The sequence below is a fragment of the Chiloscyllium punctatum genome, chromosome 42, assembly GCF_047496795.1.
Source record: "Chiloscyllium punctatum isolate Juve2018m chromosome 42, sChiPun1.3, whole genome shotgun sequence".
Lineage (NCBI taxonomy): Eukaryota > Metazoa > Chordata > Chondrichthyes > Orectolobiformes > Hemiscylliidae > Chiloscyllium > Chiloscyllium punctatum.
This window is the reverse complement of record NC_092780.1, coordinates 3,063,833-3,082,248: the sequence shown is the minus strand read 5'-3', so window position 1 is coordinate 3,082,248 and position 18,416 is coordinate 3,063,833. Positions and strand designations below refer to the sequence as shown.

Genomic DNA, 18,416 nt, shown 5'->3' with positions numbered 1-18,416 from the left:
TTCACTCCTCCCTGCTGGGGGCTGGGAGGGGAGTGGATGTTGGTGTGTGTCTGTGATGGGTGTGTGTCCGTGTGTCCATGTGTCCATGAGCTCAGCTGAAACAGATGGACCACAGGTCTCTGGCCTCTTCTGGCTGTTCTTTTAGTTATTTTGAGTAATCCAGACTCAGTTGTGTCTGGACTGTCTTATTCCCCTTTTCTAGATTGGTGTGGATTTTGTACAGCTCGAATTTCATTAAACTTGCAGAACATTTGTGATGTTCTTTTTCAATCATATTGTCACAAAAATACAAACACATGGTTCAGGGGTAGGCCATTCAGCCCCTTGAGCCTGCCCCACCATTCAATAAGATCATGGCTAACCTGATTGTAACCTCAAATCCACATTCCTTCCTCCCCCTGAGAACCTATATCTCGTTGCCTTGAAAATATTTGAGGGCGTTCTAGCAATTTTTCAGAGAGTTCCAAAGACTCACAAGAGAAAAGGTTAGGCCTAATCTTGGTTTTAAACGGGTGGCCCTTAATTTTTAAACAGTGACCCCGACTTTGAGGTTCCCCCAGAACAGGAATTATCCTGGGCACATCCATCTTTGCAAGATCTCTCAGGATTATAGGTTTCAATAAAATCACCCCTTATTCTTCGAGCCTTTAGGAGTAAAAGCCTATCCTAATTTAGATAGCTTTATCTTCAAGTCAATTCTGGATATTTGAATTTGATAGTAATGTACGCCCCCTCTAGCTGCCCTTGAGAAGGTGGGGGTGAGCTGTCTTCTTGAACTGCTGCAGTACACCCACAATGCTCTTAGGTAAGGAATACCAGGATTCTGACCCAGTAACACTGAAGGAACAGTGATATATTTCCAAGTTAGGATGGTAAGTGTCCTGGAGAGGAGTTTGCAGGGGGTGGTGTTCCCATGTATCTGCTGCCCTTGTCCTTCTGGATGAAAGTAGTTGTGGATTTGGAAGGTGCTGTCTGAGGAGCCTTGGTGAATTTCTGCAGTGCATCTTGTAGATGGTACACACTGCTGCAACTGAGTGCCGGTGGTGAGTGCTAATCAAGTGGATAGTATCAAGCCTCAAGTCTTAATTCAGGTGTAGATTAATTGGAAGTGACTGGGCTCTGACCCTGAACTCTCTGTTCTTTCGGCAGGTGGACAAAAGTCCATGAGCTCCTTGTGGAGCAGAAGATTGAAAAGAGCAAACTGGCCAAAACTGTGAAGGAATCAGGTGCTGAGCTGAGGTAGGAGTGATCTGTTGTGTATTTTAACTCCCAGCTGGGGATCGATGAGCGGTGCTGTTACAGTGAGTCAAACAACTGTCACTGCAGACACTTGGAACAGAGAATTTATGTTGACAATCCCAATGCAGAGCTGAGGGAAGCCCACACTTTCAGAGGTACTGTACTTTAGTTAAAACAATAAATTGAGGCCCCATCTGCCCCTGGGGGAGTGAACATAAAAGATCTGTGGGGAGGTCTCCCTGCTATTCTGACTGAGTTGTGTCCCTCAACCAGTGTCACCAAATGTCAAATAATCTCGTCATTATCACATTGTTGTTTGTGGGAGCTTGCTGTGCAGAAATGCAATGTTCCCCACATTCCAACACTGACTACATTTCAAAATGTACTTCACTGATGATGAGTGACATTCAAAAGCTGTGAAGGTGCTATATAAATACAACTTAGTCAGTTTTCTTTCAGCTGTGTAATCCCGAGTGAACCCAGATCTCTGTTCAGCAATCATTCATGCATCCGATGTGTGTTTTTCTGTCACAGGGATGGATTCGGGATTTTCTTCGGTGAACTTCACAAACACGGTGTTCCTGTCTTGATATTTTCGGCTGGTGTAGGTGATGTTCTGGAGGAAATCATTCGGCAGTTTGATGTCTATCACCAAAACATCACGGTGGTGTCAAACTTCATGGACTTTGATGAGAATGTGAGTGAGCGACTGATTAAGTACATCAGGCTAGCGACTTTTCAGGAGGTGCAGAGCTCTTGGAGGTCGAGGTTATGGGGCTGGTTTGGGGGTGGGTTGTGTTTGAGCTTTAGGACTTGCTCCTGGGGAGATTCAGAATGAGTTAAATTGACAGAGTTGTTGAATTCTATAAATGGCTGCAGTCAGATTAGGGAAGGGTCAGGATTAACTACCATTGTGAAAGGAGCAGAAAAATTAACGATTGTGGGAAACTACTATAAATGGAGGTGGGGGCACTTTGAAGTCCTGAGAGATAAAACCCATTGTAAAGCCAAATAGTGAACGTTAGACTTTAAATACCAGCGTGCTCACTGATTATTCCATTCTCCTTATAGTGCAGCTGGTTCTGTAAGGTTGGATGCCTTTATTGGTTTTGGTATTTAACCAAAAAACTTTACTCACCAGACTGGGAAACAGTCTACGTGTAAGAATGTAAAGTGCGTTAATTGGATGCATTGTGGCATATTGGCTGTTTCATTTCTCTTTTATTAGTTACTACATTCAAAAATTTTGCAAATATTGCTGTGAAACACTTCAGGACATTGGGGTTGTGAAAAGTGCTATATTATCACAAATGTTCCCGTGTTCAAGAAGGGAAATAGGGATAATCTAGAAAACTAGACCGGTGAGTCTCACATCCGTGGTTGGGAAGCTGTTGGAGAGAGTTTTTGGGAATAGGATTTACACGCGTTTGGAAAAGCATGGTCTAATTAGGGAGTCAGCGTGGCTTTGTGCAGGGCTCATGTCTTACTAAATTGATTGAATTTTTTGAGGAGATTACAAAGGTGATTGATGAAGGTAGAGCAGTGGATGTTGTCGACATGGATTTTAATAAGGCTTTTGATAAGGTCTCTCCTGGTAGACTTATCCAGAAGATTAAGATACACGAGATCTATAGTGACTTGGCCACAGGGATTCAGAATTGACTTGCCCAAAGAAGACAGAGGGTCATGGTGGAAGGGTATCTTTCAAGGCTGGAGGTCTGTGACTGGTGGTATTCTGCAGGGATCTGTACTGGGACCTCTGCTATTTGTGACATATAGAAATGACTTGAATGAAAATGTTGATGGGTGAGTTAGTAATTTTGCAGATGATACAAAGAACAGTAGAGTCGTGAATAGTGTAGAAGGTTGTCAAAGGATACAATGGGTTATAGATCAGTTGCGCAGGTCAGATATGGGCAGAGAAATGGCAGATGGAGTTTAATCCAGGTAAGTGTGAGGTGCTGGAGATTAAATGTTAGGAAAGGTAAACAGTTAATGGCAGGATCTGGAACAGCATTGATGTACAGAGGGATCTTGGGGTTCGTGTCCATGGTTTCCAGGTAGATAGGGTGGTAAGGAAGGTGAATGACATGCTTGCCTTTATTGGTCAGGGAACTGAGTACAAGGAATGGGAAGTCATGTTGCAGCTTTATAAAACCTGGGTCAGGCCGCTCTTAGAGTATTGCATTCAATTTTGATTGCCACAGTAGAGGAGAAGGGAGAGGCTAGAAAAACTCAGGTTGCTAACTCAGGAGTGGCAGAGGCTGAGGGGAGACTTCATAGATGTCTATAAAATTATGAGGTGCATAGATAGGGTTGACGGTCAGAATCTTTTTCCCAGAGTTGAAACAACTAATAATAGGGGGCATGCATTTAAGGTGAGGGGGGGAGTTCAAAGGAGATGTGAGGGGCTAGTTTTTTACGCAGAGAATGGCAGGAGTTAGAACACACTGCCAGAGGTGGTGGTGGAAACAGATACGATGGGGGCGTTTAAGAGACTTTTAGATAAACAAAGGAACATGCGAGGAACAGAGGGATATGAGCGGAGGACAGGTAGAAGAGATTAGTTGAATTTAGCATCACATTCAGCACAACATTGTGGGCCGAAGGGCCCGTTCCTGTGCTGTACTGTTTTATGTAAGTGTTAGTAACTAGAACTTTAGATTCAGGGTCAGTGGTGCATCATGTTAAAAGTTTGCTGTGCATGTATTTTTTTATTCTCAGGGGATTCTGAAAGGATTTAAAGGTGAAATAATCCATGTTTACAACAAGCGTGAGGGGGCCCTGCGCAACACCAAACACTTACAGCAGCTGAGAAGCCACAGCAATGTCATTCTCCTGGGAGATTCACTGGGGGATCCCAACATGGCCGACGGAGTCCAAAACCAGGAGAATATCCTGAAAATTGGATTCCTGAATGATAAGGTGAGGGAAGGTCTGCAATAACTCAATGCACTTCCTTGGTTTTGTCCCACAAAAGTGGTCAGTACAGGCACCAGGTTAGGAACTGGAGATGGTAATTCAATTCCTCTGTAGCATTTAATGCCATGTTAATCATACAGTCTCATATCCCCATCAGCAAGCAGCACTCTGTCACTCTCAGGTTTTACATTATTCATTGAGCTAACACTGTTTCCTTTATGTGGCAGTGAGCTCTACACATCTCCTCTTTGCAATGTTTTCTCATTTTTCCCTTGAATAGCCTGACTGATTCACGTTATGGCTTCCTCCTTTCTAACCTTTCCAGCTAGTGGAAAAAGTTGCTAATTTTCTGTCTGAGAAACCTAAGTTAATTCAAAGTCTGTTTTTCTGAACTATTCTGAGATAGAGTTCTACCCATGGATGCTGAGTGTTGTCCAAGAGGCATTCCTCATGACAGTATATATTTAACTAAGGAGTACAATGCAGCTCAATTTGAGGTGATGCATTTTGGGAAGAATAACAGGAAGGCAGAGTACTGGGTCAATGGAAAGATTCTTGATTGTGTGGATGTGCAGAGATCTTGGAGTCCATGTACATTGATCTCTGAAGGTTGCCATCCAGGTGGATAGTGCTGTTAAGAAGGCATACAGTGTGTTAGGTTTTATTGGTAGAGGGATTGAGCTGCAATATCATGCTATAACTGAACAAAATGCTAGTGTGACCTTACTTGGAATATTGTGTACAGTTCTGGTCGCAATATTTCGGAAGGATGTGGAAGCATTAGAAAAGGTGCAGAGGAGATTTACCAGGGTGTTATGCCTGATCTGGAGGGAAGGTCTTATGAGGAAAGGCTGAGAGACTTGGGTCTGATCTCACTGGAAAGAAGGCGGCTAAGGGGGGATTTGATAGAGACATACAAGATGATCAGAGGATTAGATAGGGTAGACAGTGAAAGTCTTTTTCCTAGGATGATGACGTCAGCTTGTATGAGGGGCATAGCTACAAATTGAGGGGTGATAGATTTAAGACAGATGTCAGAGACAGGTTCTTTACTCAGAGAGTGGTAAGGACATGGAATGCCCTGCATGCTAATGTAGTTAACTCAGCCACATTAGGGAGATTTAAACAGTCCTTGGATAAGCACATGGATGATGGGATAATGTAGGGGGAAGAGCTGAGAATAGTTCATAGGTCAGTGCAACATTGAGGGCCAAAGGGCCTGTTCTATGTTCTATGAAGGCAATGTCCAATCTTGTTCTCACTCAGAATGACATATGCAGTCACATCTGGAACATGGGCTGATTTATCACCTGAAGCCCCACTGTCTGTACATCCAACTTAAAGGTTGCTAGTTCTGCTGTGACTTGAATCCCTCAATTCAGTTTGGAACGGAATATTTCTAATCTGCATGCCATTAGGAGCATTAGGTAGTGTGTTCATCCAGAGGAGTCAGTTTGTTGTAGATTCGATTAGAAAACTTCTCCATTCACTACAGCCTTCCGATCTCAGTACCCTGTCTTTCCTCTGCAGGTTGATCAGCTCCTGAACAAATACCTGGCTTTGTATGACATTGTTCTCGTGAATGATGAAACATTGGATGTAGCAAATGGAATCTTGAAACATGTTCTCAATCCCAATCATTTGTTAAATTGCTGTCAGGACAGTTAGTCTGCAAATGTCAGAATTACCTCTATGTTTCAACACTGGGCCAGGTTTGGAAGGCTGTCAACAGGTTTGTTTAATGTGGTTTGTGATGCACAAAGAGGGCAGGTACCGTACAATTAGACTTAATGTGTTCATAGTATTTTAAAAATGAGGTGGGGAGTCTTTTGTATCAAAATCAGCTAAAAGAGTGTTGATTTTATTTAGTATACTGTTCCTTTGTAGATAAACTGTGTTCTTAAAACATTTACTTGCATGACTGAAGAAATCTTAATTTCCCTGCCCTAGTCAAACATTTGCCACTCTGATTTTAAATAAAAATTACATTTTGAAAAGTATGTGTGGTTATTGATTGGTGAGGGGATGGTTATATTTGGTTATTGGAGAAAAGGTACAGATTTGGTGAATGCTGATAATCTGTAAAGAATTATTTTGGTTTCTGCAATTTTAATCCCTTCTGATAAACTAACCCCTAAAATAATTTACTGGGTTATGGCTGTTGGCAGATCCCAAGACCCTCACTTTTGATTATATCACACACATGCCATCCATAAGAAGGATAGGGTAGTTACTCCTTAGTTACTCCTATTAGTAACTCCTGACATGAGCTCATTAGTTACTCCTATTAGTAACTCCTGACATGAGCTCATTAGTTACTCCTATTAGTAACTCCTGACATGAGCTCATTAGTTACTCCTATTAGTTACTCCTGACATGAGCTCATTAGTTACTCCTATTAGTAACTCCTGACATGAGCTCATTAGTTACTCCTATTAGTAACTCCTGACATGAGCTCCTTAGTTACTCCTATTAGTTACTCCTGACATGAGCTCCTTAGTTACTCCTATTAGTAACTCCTGACATGAGCTCCTTAGTTACTCCTATTAGTAACTCCTGACATGAGCTCCTTAGTTACTCCTATTAGTAACTCCTGACATGAGCTCCTTAGTTACTCCTATTAGTAACTCCTGACATGAGCTCCTTAGTTACTCCTATTAGTAACTCCTGACATGAGCTCCTTAGTTACTCCTATTAGTAACTCCTGACATGAGCTCCTTAGTTACTCCTATTAGTAACTCCTGACATGAGCTCCTTAGTTACTCCTATTAGTAACTCCTGACATGAGCTCCTTAGTTACTCCTATTAGTAACTCCTGACATGAGCTCCTTAGTTACTCCTATTAGTAACTCCTGACATGAGCTCCTTAGTTACTCCTATTAGTAACTCCTGACATGAGCTCCTTAGTTACTCCTATTAGTAACTCCTGACATGAGCTCCTTAGTTACTCCTATTAGTAACTCCTGACATGAGCTCCTTAGTTACTCCTATTAGTAACTCCTGACATGAGCTCATTAGTAAAGACTATCTATCAGTATTTCTCAAGGAGAGATATGTTGCCATTTTTACCTGCTTCGTGTCTGCATGTACCTTCAGTCCCACAACAAACCGCTTGATTACTAATTGCCCTCTGAAGATATCATATCAAAATACCCTACCTCAACATTCTCAGAATAAGTGCCAGTAACAGCCATAACCCTGAGAATATAGCGCCCAAGTCAAAAATGACGACAAAAGTTTAGAAGTTTTTATACAAGAAATCCATTTAGTTATCCTTTCTCAAATGGTGTGGAAATTCTCCACTTCCTTTTACATAAAGGCTTCCACTTGAGATCAGGGACCACAGCTTCACTTGAGAGACACTTTTCATAAAATCCACTCAATGCAAAAATAAAAACATACAAAAAAAAAGGATGAGAAATATCCTGAATAGGAATCCTAGAGCTTAATAAAAACTGAAGTCAAGGATGGGTATAAGTCCAGGCATAGCCTCAAGCAACTATCCCCATGCTTTAAACACAGTGGGTGGAAGCCACTGAACTCAGTCAGGACAGGATTGAGGGAACAAGAGACCTCAAGCAAGGTTGTGTGTGTCCTGGACAGAAACAGTTCTCCCAAAGCATTAAAGGCACCTCCTTATGTGGCTCATTCCCTGAATTTGAGCAGTTTTGTGATTACTGCTGTGAAAACTTGAGAGAGTCATGATTGACCTCAGTATCTGGGGAAGGGGAGAGGGAAGGGTACTTTCCCAAAATCACTGTTTCTACACAGTACTAAGAAACTTTGCTTCTACAGCAGGTTGTGGATGTTTGTTGGACCTTTCCAAATAAGAATCTGAGATTTACAGTGAGCTGCCAGGTCAGTTTTTGGCCGTTTTACCTTGAACTCAATCCTGAGTACCTGACACACAAGTGCACACCCACACAACCCAGAGTTATTAATTCAGGCGTAATCATTGATTAGTGTCCCCAGGCCTCATGTAGAAAGCAGGACAATCAATTCTCACACCACTAATCCTGAGCCAATTATATGGAGGGGACAACCTTACAAGAAGAAAGTCAAAATAAGCAACAGAAAAGAGAGACAAGGTAAAAAAAATTGCAAATGGGACTATGAAGCCAAATTAGTAAACGGAACAAAAAGTTGAAAACCTTTTCCAATGTTATGTTTACAGGGTGCCTGCTTTGGGAAATGATGGAAAGTTTTTTTTTAACATGTAAAATATTCATAGCTCATCTTTCACAATCCGTTCATTGTCCTCATCAGTCTTCAATTTGAGCTCATCTGGAGTGATCTTCCCATCTTTGTTGCGGTCCTGATTTCCAAACATGTCCTCGATTAGTTTTTCAGGATCATCGATTGGTGAGAGACGACCTGTACCTTGATCAACCTGTGCCTTGATGTAACGAGAAAACTGCAAAAAAAAGCATAAGCTTGAATTAAAACCCAAGACAAAGTCTTCTCACGTACTGAACAGAATGGCCTTCTGGGCTGTTCGCATTTGGCCCATGGTCTCTGTGCTGGCTTGCTATCAGCCAAGTGAATCTCCATGACATTCCCTCAATCAACTGCACACGGTACTCCAGGGTTTGGTCTCACTGCTTTGCTTTTGCACCCTTTACCAATATTAATAAAACGCAGGATGCTATGTCATAGAGCTGTACAGCACGGAAACAGAACCTTCAGCCCAACTCGTCCATGCTGACCAAATATCCTGTATTAATCTGTGTCCCATTTGCCAGCACTTGGCCCATATCCCCCTCAGCCCTTTCTATTCATATATCCATCCAGATGCCTCTTAAATGCTGTAATTGTACCAGCCTCCACCACTTCCTCTGGCAGCTCATTCCATATATGCACCACCCTCTGCGTGAAAAAGTTGCCCCTTAGGTCCCTTTTAAATTTTTCCTCTCTCACCTTAAACCTATGTCCTCTCGTTTTGGACTCCCCGTCCTGGGGAAAAGCCCTTGGCTATTCACCCTATCCATGTCCCTCTTGATTTTATAAATTTCTACAAGTTCATCCCCCAGCTGTTTTGTTAACTGCGCTCTCAACCTGTTATAGCAATGCAATAGAATGTCATGGACCCCACTGGAGATTGGAGCCTGACCTAATCTAGGCTCTTTAGAATGCTGAACTGGTAAGATCAGGTAACTGTTAGCAGTCTAATCCACTAGACAATGCACGCAGAATCTGAGGATAGCTGGAGTTATGAACATTTTCATCCCATATGAGATGTGCAGCAAGTTTACAGAGCAGTCAGTTAATTGTGTTAATTAATTCAGAAAGTAGTTAGACATCACCACTGTGCTTGCTCAGCTTCAGTGACTCCCATTCCCCAACAATGCATCAGTTTTAAAATTCTCATCCTGGTTTACAAGTTGACCCTCACTATCTTTGAACTCACCTGCAGTGCCGTGGCCATTTACTGAATTTCAAATCTTGTTTCTCTCCAATTTCTTTCACCCTGCAACATTGACGAAGATCCGACTGCACTGTGCGTGGATTGGGCTGGATATGCTCAGTCACGTTCTGTGTGGACAGCTTTGATGTGGCCACCTGGCAATGGTCTAGTGGTATTAACAATAACAACAGGCTAGGAGTCCAGAGACCTAGGTAATGCTCTGGGGAGTTGGCTTCAAATTCCACCATGGTAGATAGTGAAGTTGGAGTTTAATAAAACATCTGTAATTAAGAGTCACGAAAATCCCATCTGATTCACTCATGACATGAGTGCTGACTCCAGACCCACAGCAATGTGGTTGACTCTGAACTGCCCTCTGGACAATTAGGGATGGGCAGTAAATGCTGTTATAGGCAGAGACACTCGCATCCCATGAACACATGTAAAAAACAAAAGGTCCCACTGCGGAGAGCGCAAGCATGTTACCTCTTCAAGTAGGATCTCTCCGTCCTGGTTACTATCAAGCTCCTTGTGGAGGTTAGCTGGAGGTTTATCAGTCCAGACAAACAGATAACCCTCTGGGACCCCTGGCTTCGAGTCCAGCAGTTCAACATCAAACAGCAGCACTGCACTGCCAGGTACATCTCCAGCTGGGGGTCAATATGGGGGAAGGGGTGAAGAAACACATCGTTTAGAAATCACTTTAATATCAGCACCAGGATAGACAGATATCACAAACTACAAACCCAGAGAGTGAGAGACGTTGGTGTAGCATCACATATTCAATAAACCAGGACATTGGCTGGGGTGGGGGGGGTCAGGGGAGTTGAAACAGAAGGAGCTGGATCGGATAATTCTGCTGGTTAAAGCTATTATGAAATCAAGAGGAGTCAATGGAGTTAAGGTGGAGATCAGCATGGATCTAACCACGTGGCAAAATCACCTCTAGGGGTTGCTTGGCCTCTTTCTGTTCTTTACATTGAGCAGGTCGCGAGGGTGAAGGGAAGTCTTGACTTGGCCGAGCATTATAACATTTGAAATCGTGTGTGACAAGGGCTCAAGGGAAAGTAGCAATTTGGAATCATCTCATTAATGCATTGACCAATGCAGTGTTGCAGAGGGAATGGCCTAGTGGTATTATTGCTGGACCGTTAATCCAGAAACCCAGGTAAAGTTCAGGGGACCCAGGTTTGAATCCTGCCATGGCAGATGGTGGAATTTGAATTCAATAAAAGTCTGGAATAAATAGTCTAATGATGACTATGAAAGCATTGTCAGGGGCAAAAAAACCCATCTGGCTCACTAATGTCCTTTAGGGAAGACCAGGTCTGGCCTACATGTGACTCCATATCCACAGCAATGTAGTTGACTCTCAACAGCCCTCTGGGCAATTCGGGATGGGCAATAAATGCTGGGCCTAGCCTGTGATGCTCACATCCTGTGAATGAATTTTAAAAATCCCGGCAAACAGCAGGAAAAAGTAAGGGCTGGACAATCGCAACAGCAAGCAGGGGAATTACAGTGAGGAAGAATATGAAGAACAGTATTCACTCACAAGACGTGGATATCACGGACTCGGTTTGTATTTATTACTCATCCCTAGTTGCCCCAAACTCTGTGAGAAGCATTTGGCATAAGGTTAGATACAAACATATGGTCATTGAAGCTCTCTAGGCTGGGATGGGCAAGGAGTCAGGTGTCAGAGCACCAAAGTTGGTTTCTTTCGCCGAAGGATATTGGTTGTTTATAATTAGTGCAACATCAACAGGTAGTGTTCAATTTTATTCAAATTGAATTGGTTGGTCTAAACCCACAATGCTGCCTATATAATCTGACAGCAATGACACTTTCCTACCCCAACCAGACCGAACACAGAAACAGTTTAAGTAAGTCTCACAATAATGAAGAATACAGTGTTCATCCTCCCTCACCTCCCATCTCTCCATGACCAAGATGTGGTGGTATTGTCAAAATCCGTTTCTCTCCAATACACATGTCAAACAAGCCTTGACTCAATCCTTCAATCGTTTTCGAAGAACCCAGGATAAAAGTTGGAGGAGTGTCAAACTCACGGCTAAAGGACCACAGAGCAAAACAAAACAAACAGAAAGAGGAATTGTTACAGTCAGTCAAAACTCCAGCAAATCCTTGTTTATAAGAAACTATCAGGAGCCATGACGAGAAAACAATCAACCCTGACCCTGCCCACCCGTTACTGTGCTGTTATGCCCTAACCCAGGGGCACTTGATCATAATATTCAAGTACAGTTTTGTTAGTTGTTTCCTTTTCTATTGTTAACCCTGATATTTTCCAAGGAAGCCAGTGTGTTTACTGGGATACTCTCCTCACCCTGTGTGTGAATGTGAGCATAGGCAGACAGTGAGGTAGCCATAGGCAGTTTGGCCCCCCACGCTAGGTCCCATCCTCCTCCAAAATACACAATCTCTCATTTTCCTGCAGATTATATGTAACAGGTAGCTATTCATCCTGATTTGGAAATATATTACCGTTCTTTCCCTATCACTGGTCAAGATCCGGAATTCCCTCCCTCAGAGCATTGTGGGTCTACCTACAGCACATGGACTGCAGTGGATCAAGAAGGCAGCTCACCCCCACCTTCTCAAGGGCAACGAGGGACGGGCAATAAATGCTTGGCCCAGCCAGTGTTGCTCATATCCCACAAGTGAATAAAAAAAATGGATGAGTGCCCTGTCCAATTCTTGTCATTCTAAACTCATTGAATGTGTCGCCTACATTCTGGCTTCTGGCTCTTTACGAGTACAGAGGGATCATTCCAGAGCCGATGGATTTGCATTTTTAATTTGGAAGGTCGTCAGATATTTTTCCTTTCAGTTGGGAAGAGGCAAGAAACATTTATATTTATATGTTTATATAGCACTTTCAAGACTTTGCAAGGCACTTGACAATAAATGAAATTATTTTTAGGTGTAGAATTAAAGATGGCAAATAACTCAGACACAACAAGATCCAATAAGCTGGCCGTTTTGATGATACTGAAGGGATAGTTGCTGACTAGACTCTTCCAAATAGTCTCTGTGCTCTCTCAAATGTGAGATTATCATTATGTGGGACAAATGAGGCATCAGTATAAGTTCCTATCCAAAAGACAACACCTCTGACAGTGTAACACTTCTTACTGCATTCAGGTGGCAACCTATATTCGGTGCCTGGGGGGTTGAATCCAGCACCTCTGGCTCAGACCTGCCACTATGGTCAAATACTCACGTGAGGATCTGATTTCCACAGACTGTGGCAAGAATATGCATCCTCTGTACTCTTTAGGGTTCTACCTTAGATTAGCACAAGTGGCCCCTGGATTGGAATGTTCATCTCTATCTCAATAACACAATGGACAGTGAGACCTAGTTTGGTAAAAAAGCTGAATAACGTACGAGGTGTAGAGTTGGGTACCATCCACGAGGGAAGCATTGTAGTGATAAGTCACGTAGTCATTGATCTGCGATGTCCTGTTACAGGCATCTGGCTTGAAGTAAGGTCGGATTTGCACTCTGTCCTTTGGATTGTGAAAATCGATGATGTGAACATCGAAGACCAGCACAGCGGAAGGCGGAATCTTATTGGCTGCAGATAAAAATCCAGTCAGGCCATGATGGCTCAAGAGCATTTTACATACAGGAGCAACATTTGTATCCAGATATAGCACTGAGACAGGAAGGATTTGAGAAAGGAAGGTGCTGGGGAGGGGTGTGAGGTGGAGCTGGGAGATATTCCAAAGCACTTTGCAGTCAGACAAGTCCTTTCTACAAGTGTAGTCGCTGTTGTAATGCAAGAAAGCAGCAGCCAATTTGTACACAGTAAGCTTCCACAGATAACAATAAGATAAATAGAAACATAGTTAATGAGGTAGGCCATTCAGCCCATCAAGCCTGCCTTGCCATTCAATATGATCATGGTTTTTCATCCAACACAAAACTCTGTTCTCACTTTCTTCCCATGCTCTTTGATGTCTTCAGCTCCAAGAACTGTATCTAACTCCTTCTTGAGAACAAACCATATTTTGGCCTCAACTGCTTTCTGTAGCTGAGAATTCCACAGGCTCCTCACTCCCTGGATGAAGACATTTTTTTCTTTATCTCAGTCCTAAACCTCAGCTCCTAAACCTCAGCCTACCCCATACCCTCAGTCTGTGGCCCTCTGGTTCAGGACTCCGTCATCAGGAACAGCCTTCCTGCATTTACCCTGTCTATGCCTGCTAGACATTGATAGGTTTCTGTAAGATTCCTTCCAAACCCATACCCTCTCACATTAATATTGTTCTAAACTCCACTGAATATAGTCCAAACTGATCCAGTCTCTCTGCATGCATCAGTCCTGCTATGCTAGGAATCAGTCTGGTGATCCGATGATCTACTATAGTGATCTTGAGAGATAACTATTGCCAGGATGATCTCTTCCTCCCTTTGAAATACCACTGTGTTACTCTTCCATCACCAAAGATATACAGCAACTCCTGGGATGCCTATTGAGGGGGGCACCACTCAATGCAATACTGAGCTGCATGAACCAAATATTGTTGGGATTGAGCTCAGAATTAACATTGGGAGTCACTCTTCCTGTGAAAGTCAGTTGGCTTCTCAATTTTTGGAAATAAACATGCAAATGAGATTTATGGTCAGTCCTTCAAGCATCTACCCCAGGGTGAGGCCAAGAGAGCTCTCTTTTTCAACTACTTGCTCAACACACCTCGCAGAAACTAAGATGGAAATGGACACCTTTCCATTGTATTTGGCTCAGTAACTCACATTGTCAGTAGGCTCAGTCACTGAGATTTTGTCAGCCCCTTTACTCAAAAATCTTCTATCAGATAGGACTACATTATGGGGAACAAGTTTATAAACTAGGTATATCCTTACTGGAAGAGGGGTTCAGAGGTGATTTGAATGCTGTTTTAGGCTTCAAAAAGGGACTAGATAATGTAGAGTGACAAATGATTTGACCTTGCCTAGAACAGTAAAGCCAGGGAATCCATTTGTAAGATCTATATCTACAAGATGCACTGCAACAACTCACTGAGATTCCTTTAACAGCACCTTCTCTCTGACTGATGGCACATCATCCCCTGCAAGTTCCCCTCCGAACTATTCACCATCCTGACTTGGAAATATATCACCATTCCTTCAGTGTTGCTAGATCAGAATCCTGGAATTCCCTCCTTAAGGGCATTGAGAGTGCATCTCTACCAAGGGGACTGCAGAAATTCAAAAGGCCACCACCTTCTCAATGACAGCAAAGGCTGAGCCCAGCCAGCAATACTTATATCCCATGAATGAATTTGTAAAAAAAGGAAAAAGTTAGATGTTAACCTTGATGAAAAAAAAATTCAGATTGGATATATTCAAGTTATGAAGGACAGTCACTTGAGAAACAGTTGAAGGAGATAATATTTTATTCCCTGTACAGCAAATTTTGATGGAAGTGTCACTGTTTAGGATGAATTATCGGAGTCTGACAAGATTCCATCTGGTAGCCTGTCAGTAAGGTTAGGTCAGATGGGATCTGAGGGAGCTAGCCAATTGGACACAGAATTGGCCTGAAGGTAGGAGACACAAGGCAATGGTAGAGTGTTGTTTTTTCTGAATTGGAGGCCTGTGTGTGACTCAAGTATTGGAGCTGAATTCACAGCCTTTTCTCATTTATATGAATTATTTGGATGTGATTACAGGAAGTATGGTTAGTAAGTTGCAGATGACACTAAAATTGGTGATGTAGTGGACAGCAAAGATGAGTATCTCAGAGAGACCTTGATCAGATGGGACAATGGACTGAGAAGCAGTAGGTGGAGTTTAATTTAGGTATGTGTGAGGTGCTGCAATTTGGTAAGGCAAGTCAGGGCAAGCACAGCAGGTCAGGCAGCATCCAAGGAACAGGAGAATCGACATTTCGGGCATAAGCCCTTCTTCAGGAAGGGCTTTTTAGCTCTGATCTCCAGCATCTGCAGTCCTCACTTTCTCCTCAAATCAGGGAAAGACTTGGACAGTAAATGATAGGGCTTATTGCTGAACAAAGAGACCTTGAGGTCCAGGTTCATAGTTCCTTGAAAGCAGAGTTGCAGGCAGACAGAATAGTAAAGGAGGCATTTGGAATGCTTTCCTTCATCGGTCAAAACATTTGACCATAGGAGCTGGATGTCATATTGTGGCTGTACAGGACATTGGTGAGGCCACCTTTGGAATATTGCATACTGTTCTAGTTGCTCTTCTATCGGAAGGATGTTGTAAAACTTGAGAGTGTGCAGAAAAGATTTACAAGCATGTTGCCAGCACTGGAGGATTTGAATTATAGGGTGAGGCTGAATAGGCTGAAGTATTTTCCCGGAGCATTGCAGGTTGAAGGGTGATCTTATAGAGGTTTATAAAAGGTCATAGGGGCATGGATAGGGTGAATAGGCAAGGTGTTTTAAGATGAGAGGGGAAAGATTTAAAAAGGACCCGAGGGGTAACTTTTTCATGCAGAGGGTGGTACGTGTATGGAATGACCTGCCAGAGGAAGTGGTGGAGTCTGATACAATTACAACATTTAAAAAGACATTTGGATTGTTATATGATTAGGAAGGGGTTAAAGAGAGATAGGCCAAATACTAGCAAATGGGCCTTATCAGATTGGGATATCTGATTGGCGTGGACAAGTTAGACTGAATTATCTGTTTCTGTGCTGTATGACTCTATGACTGTACAGGATATGACATACAGTGAGGGGATTGTGCTCAGCTGGAACAGATAGTGCTGAGTGGAGCAGGGGATGTGGGAGGGGGTGATCTCCCATTCTCAGATCACTCCATCACTAGGACTTTCCTCCTCTTCGGCCCTGGGTCTGCTGGAGATTCTCTGTTACAGATTGAACTTTGTGATTTGTCCACACTCCATTATCACTGGATCACAGTTGGAGGTGACTTCTTTATCTTTATTGTCCAAAATTTGCTGAACATCTGTGATACTGTTCCTGGATATCTGAGGTTTGATTCCAATATTCAGTTGTTAGCTCTTGCCCTGTCCTTTCCAGAGAATGTGCTCTCCACACAATGTGCTGGCATCTGCACATACCCAATTACACCAGCCACAGCACACAGCTATTTTCTACCCTGTGAGCTTTCAGCTGAGAAGCTGCTATAAGTACAAAGTTAATAGTAAATGATTTGAGTCTTAAAGTTCTACTTGATCCCACATTATGGGATCCCACAACATGTCAAAAATGCAAATGTTTCAAAGAGTTTGCACCACCCCTAGAGGTCTCAAATTTGCATCAATTTAATCACAGTGAGAAAGGAGGAAACTTTCTCCCATAGTCATAGAGTCTCACAGCACTGAAACAGCCAGAAATACTGATGGGACTCAACCAATAGGAAAATTAAATGTGTTGCCTCTACATCAACAGCAAAAACCTTCCAGATGACTTTAACATATCCAAAAGGGAAGTCTTAGATGCAGAATCAAAAATCAATGAACATCAAACCAGGAGGGGGAGCTATTTCACATGTGCAAATGATTCATTTCATATGGTAATACCATTGGCCACAAGCACCACAGTCCCTTTAAGCGAAGGTGGGGGCTGGAGAGAACATGCTAAATTTGTCTCAGCTACTTATAAGTGAAAGTTCCTCTGAATCAACAGCTCCCCTCAAAAGGGAACATATTGACTTGAGAATCAGATGAAACAGTAACAAGTTATAGAGCCATTCAACATGGGAAGAGACCCTCTAGTCCAACCAGTCCATACAGACCATAACCCAAAAGCTAAACTAGTCCCACCTGCCTGTGCTTGGCCCATATCCCTCCAAACATTTCTTATTCATGAACTGATCCAAATGTCTTTTAAGCATTAACTGTACCCATATTTGCGCTCTTTTTCTGGAGTTTTGTTCAGTTGTAGCTTTTGTACAACAGTAACTTATACCTAGATATTACCATTAGTGATGATTCACATTGGTGTTAATCACCAACAGACCTACACAAGGAGATACGAGGACAGATGCCACAAGAAGAATCAGAGATTTGAGTAAACATTTTTTTGAAAAGGGAGAAGTCAAGAGATGAAAAGGGCGAGGGCTGGAGTACCAGAGCCTATGGGTCAGGGAGCTGAAGGTAAGGCAGCCAATCGGGAGGTGAAGGAAGGTGGAGTTAGAGGGTGTTGGGAATGGACAGGAGATCAAGGTTGGATGAACACCGATGGTATCATAGAGGCCTGGAGGGCTAAAGGAAATTACAAGAAGGGGAAAGAACCCATGAAGGATTTGCCATTGTTTTCAATACCAGTTGTCAATGGATTGAATAAGTCAAAATAGTTTAGCTTTCATTGCTTGTAATCTCAAACATGAATGGACTTGTAATAAATTTCTTACCAACACCATCCTGTCCATAAGCCAGGTGTGGGGGGATAACAACTCGACGTATCTCTCCCATACACGCTCCAAGTAAACCTTGGTCTAGCCCAGAAATGACATAACCCATTCCAATATAGGTGTCGTATGTATGATTCCGTGAGTAACTAGGTTCAAAACATAATTTAGAAACATATTGAACATTTCATAAAATACAATGAAACTGTAAAAGCCTCCAATGTTGGGCACCAGATGATGAAGATGCATCAGTTTCTGCTACACTTAGAGGTTATGCTGTAAACAAAGCTAACGCTGGGAAGAGCAGACCAAGAGCTATATAGTGACCTCAAACAAAATCTACAGTAGTTCCCCCCTGGTGAAACACTTGGTGCCCACTCTGCTACGACCAGGGAGGTTATAGTTTTGATCACTACACTATAGAGGCTGTTCATCTCAACCAGCACAATGATAGAGACACAAAGGTGGGAAAAAAA

The 18,416-nt window shown here is 42.7% G+C and overlaps 2 protein-coding genes across 5 annotated transcripts in view; one reads left to right on the top strand and one right to left on the bottom strand.

The window, feature by feature from the left end:
• The window catches only part of klhl11 (kelch-like family member 11), a 68,230-nt gene extending 62,072 nt beyond the window's left edge, over nt 1–6,158 (top strand). For all 3 annotated transcript variants that reach the window (XM_072561202.1, XM_072561203.1, XM_072561204.1), the window contains 4 exons: nt 1,150–1,239; nt 1,774–1,936; nt 3,964–4,164; nt 5,692–6,158. In XM_072561202.1, coding sequence (XP_072417303.1) covers nt 1,150–1,239; nt 1,774–1,936; nt 3,964–4,164; nt 5,692–5,829 — 592 coding nt within the window. In that variant the 3' untranslated portion in view covers nt 5,830–6,158. The remainder of the gene's footprint in view (nt 1–1,149; nt 1,240–1,773; nt 1,937–3,963; nt 4,165–5,691) is intronic.
• Nucleotides 6,159–7,406: 1,248 nt separating this feature from the next.
• The window catches only part of LOC140465641 (peptidyl-prolyl cis-trans isomerase FKBP10-like), a 33,709-nt gene continuing 22,699 nt past the window's right edge, over nt 7,407–18,416 (bottom strand). For both annotated transcript variants that reach the window (XM_072561206.1, XM_072561207.1), the window contains exons 6-10: nt 17,944–18,093; nt 12,980–13,169; nt 11,497–11,639; nt 10,052–10,215; nt 7,407–8,575 (exon numbers count right to left, since the gene is read on the bottom strand). In XM_072561206.1, the coding sequence (XP_072417307.1) occupies nt 8,387–8,575; nt 10,052–10,215; nt 11,497–11,639; nt 12,980–13,169; nt 17,944–18,093 (836 nt within the window). In that variant the 3' untranslated portion in view covers nt 7,407–8,386. The remainder of the gene's footprint in view (nt 8,576–10,051; nt 10,216–11,496; nt 11,640–12,979; nt 13,170–17,943; nt 18,094–18,416) is intronic.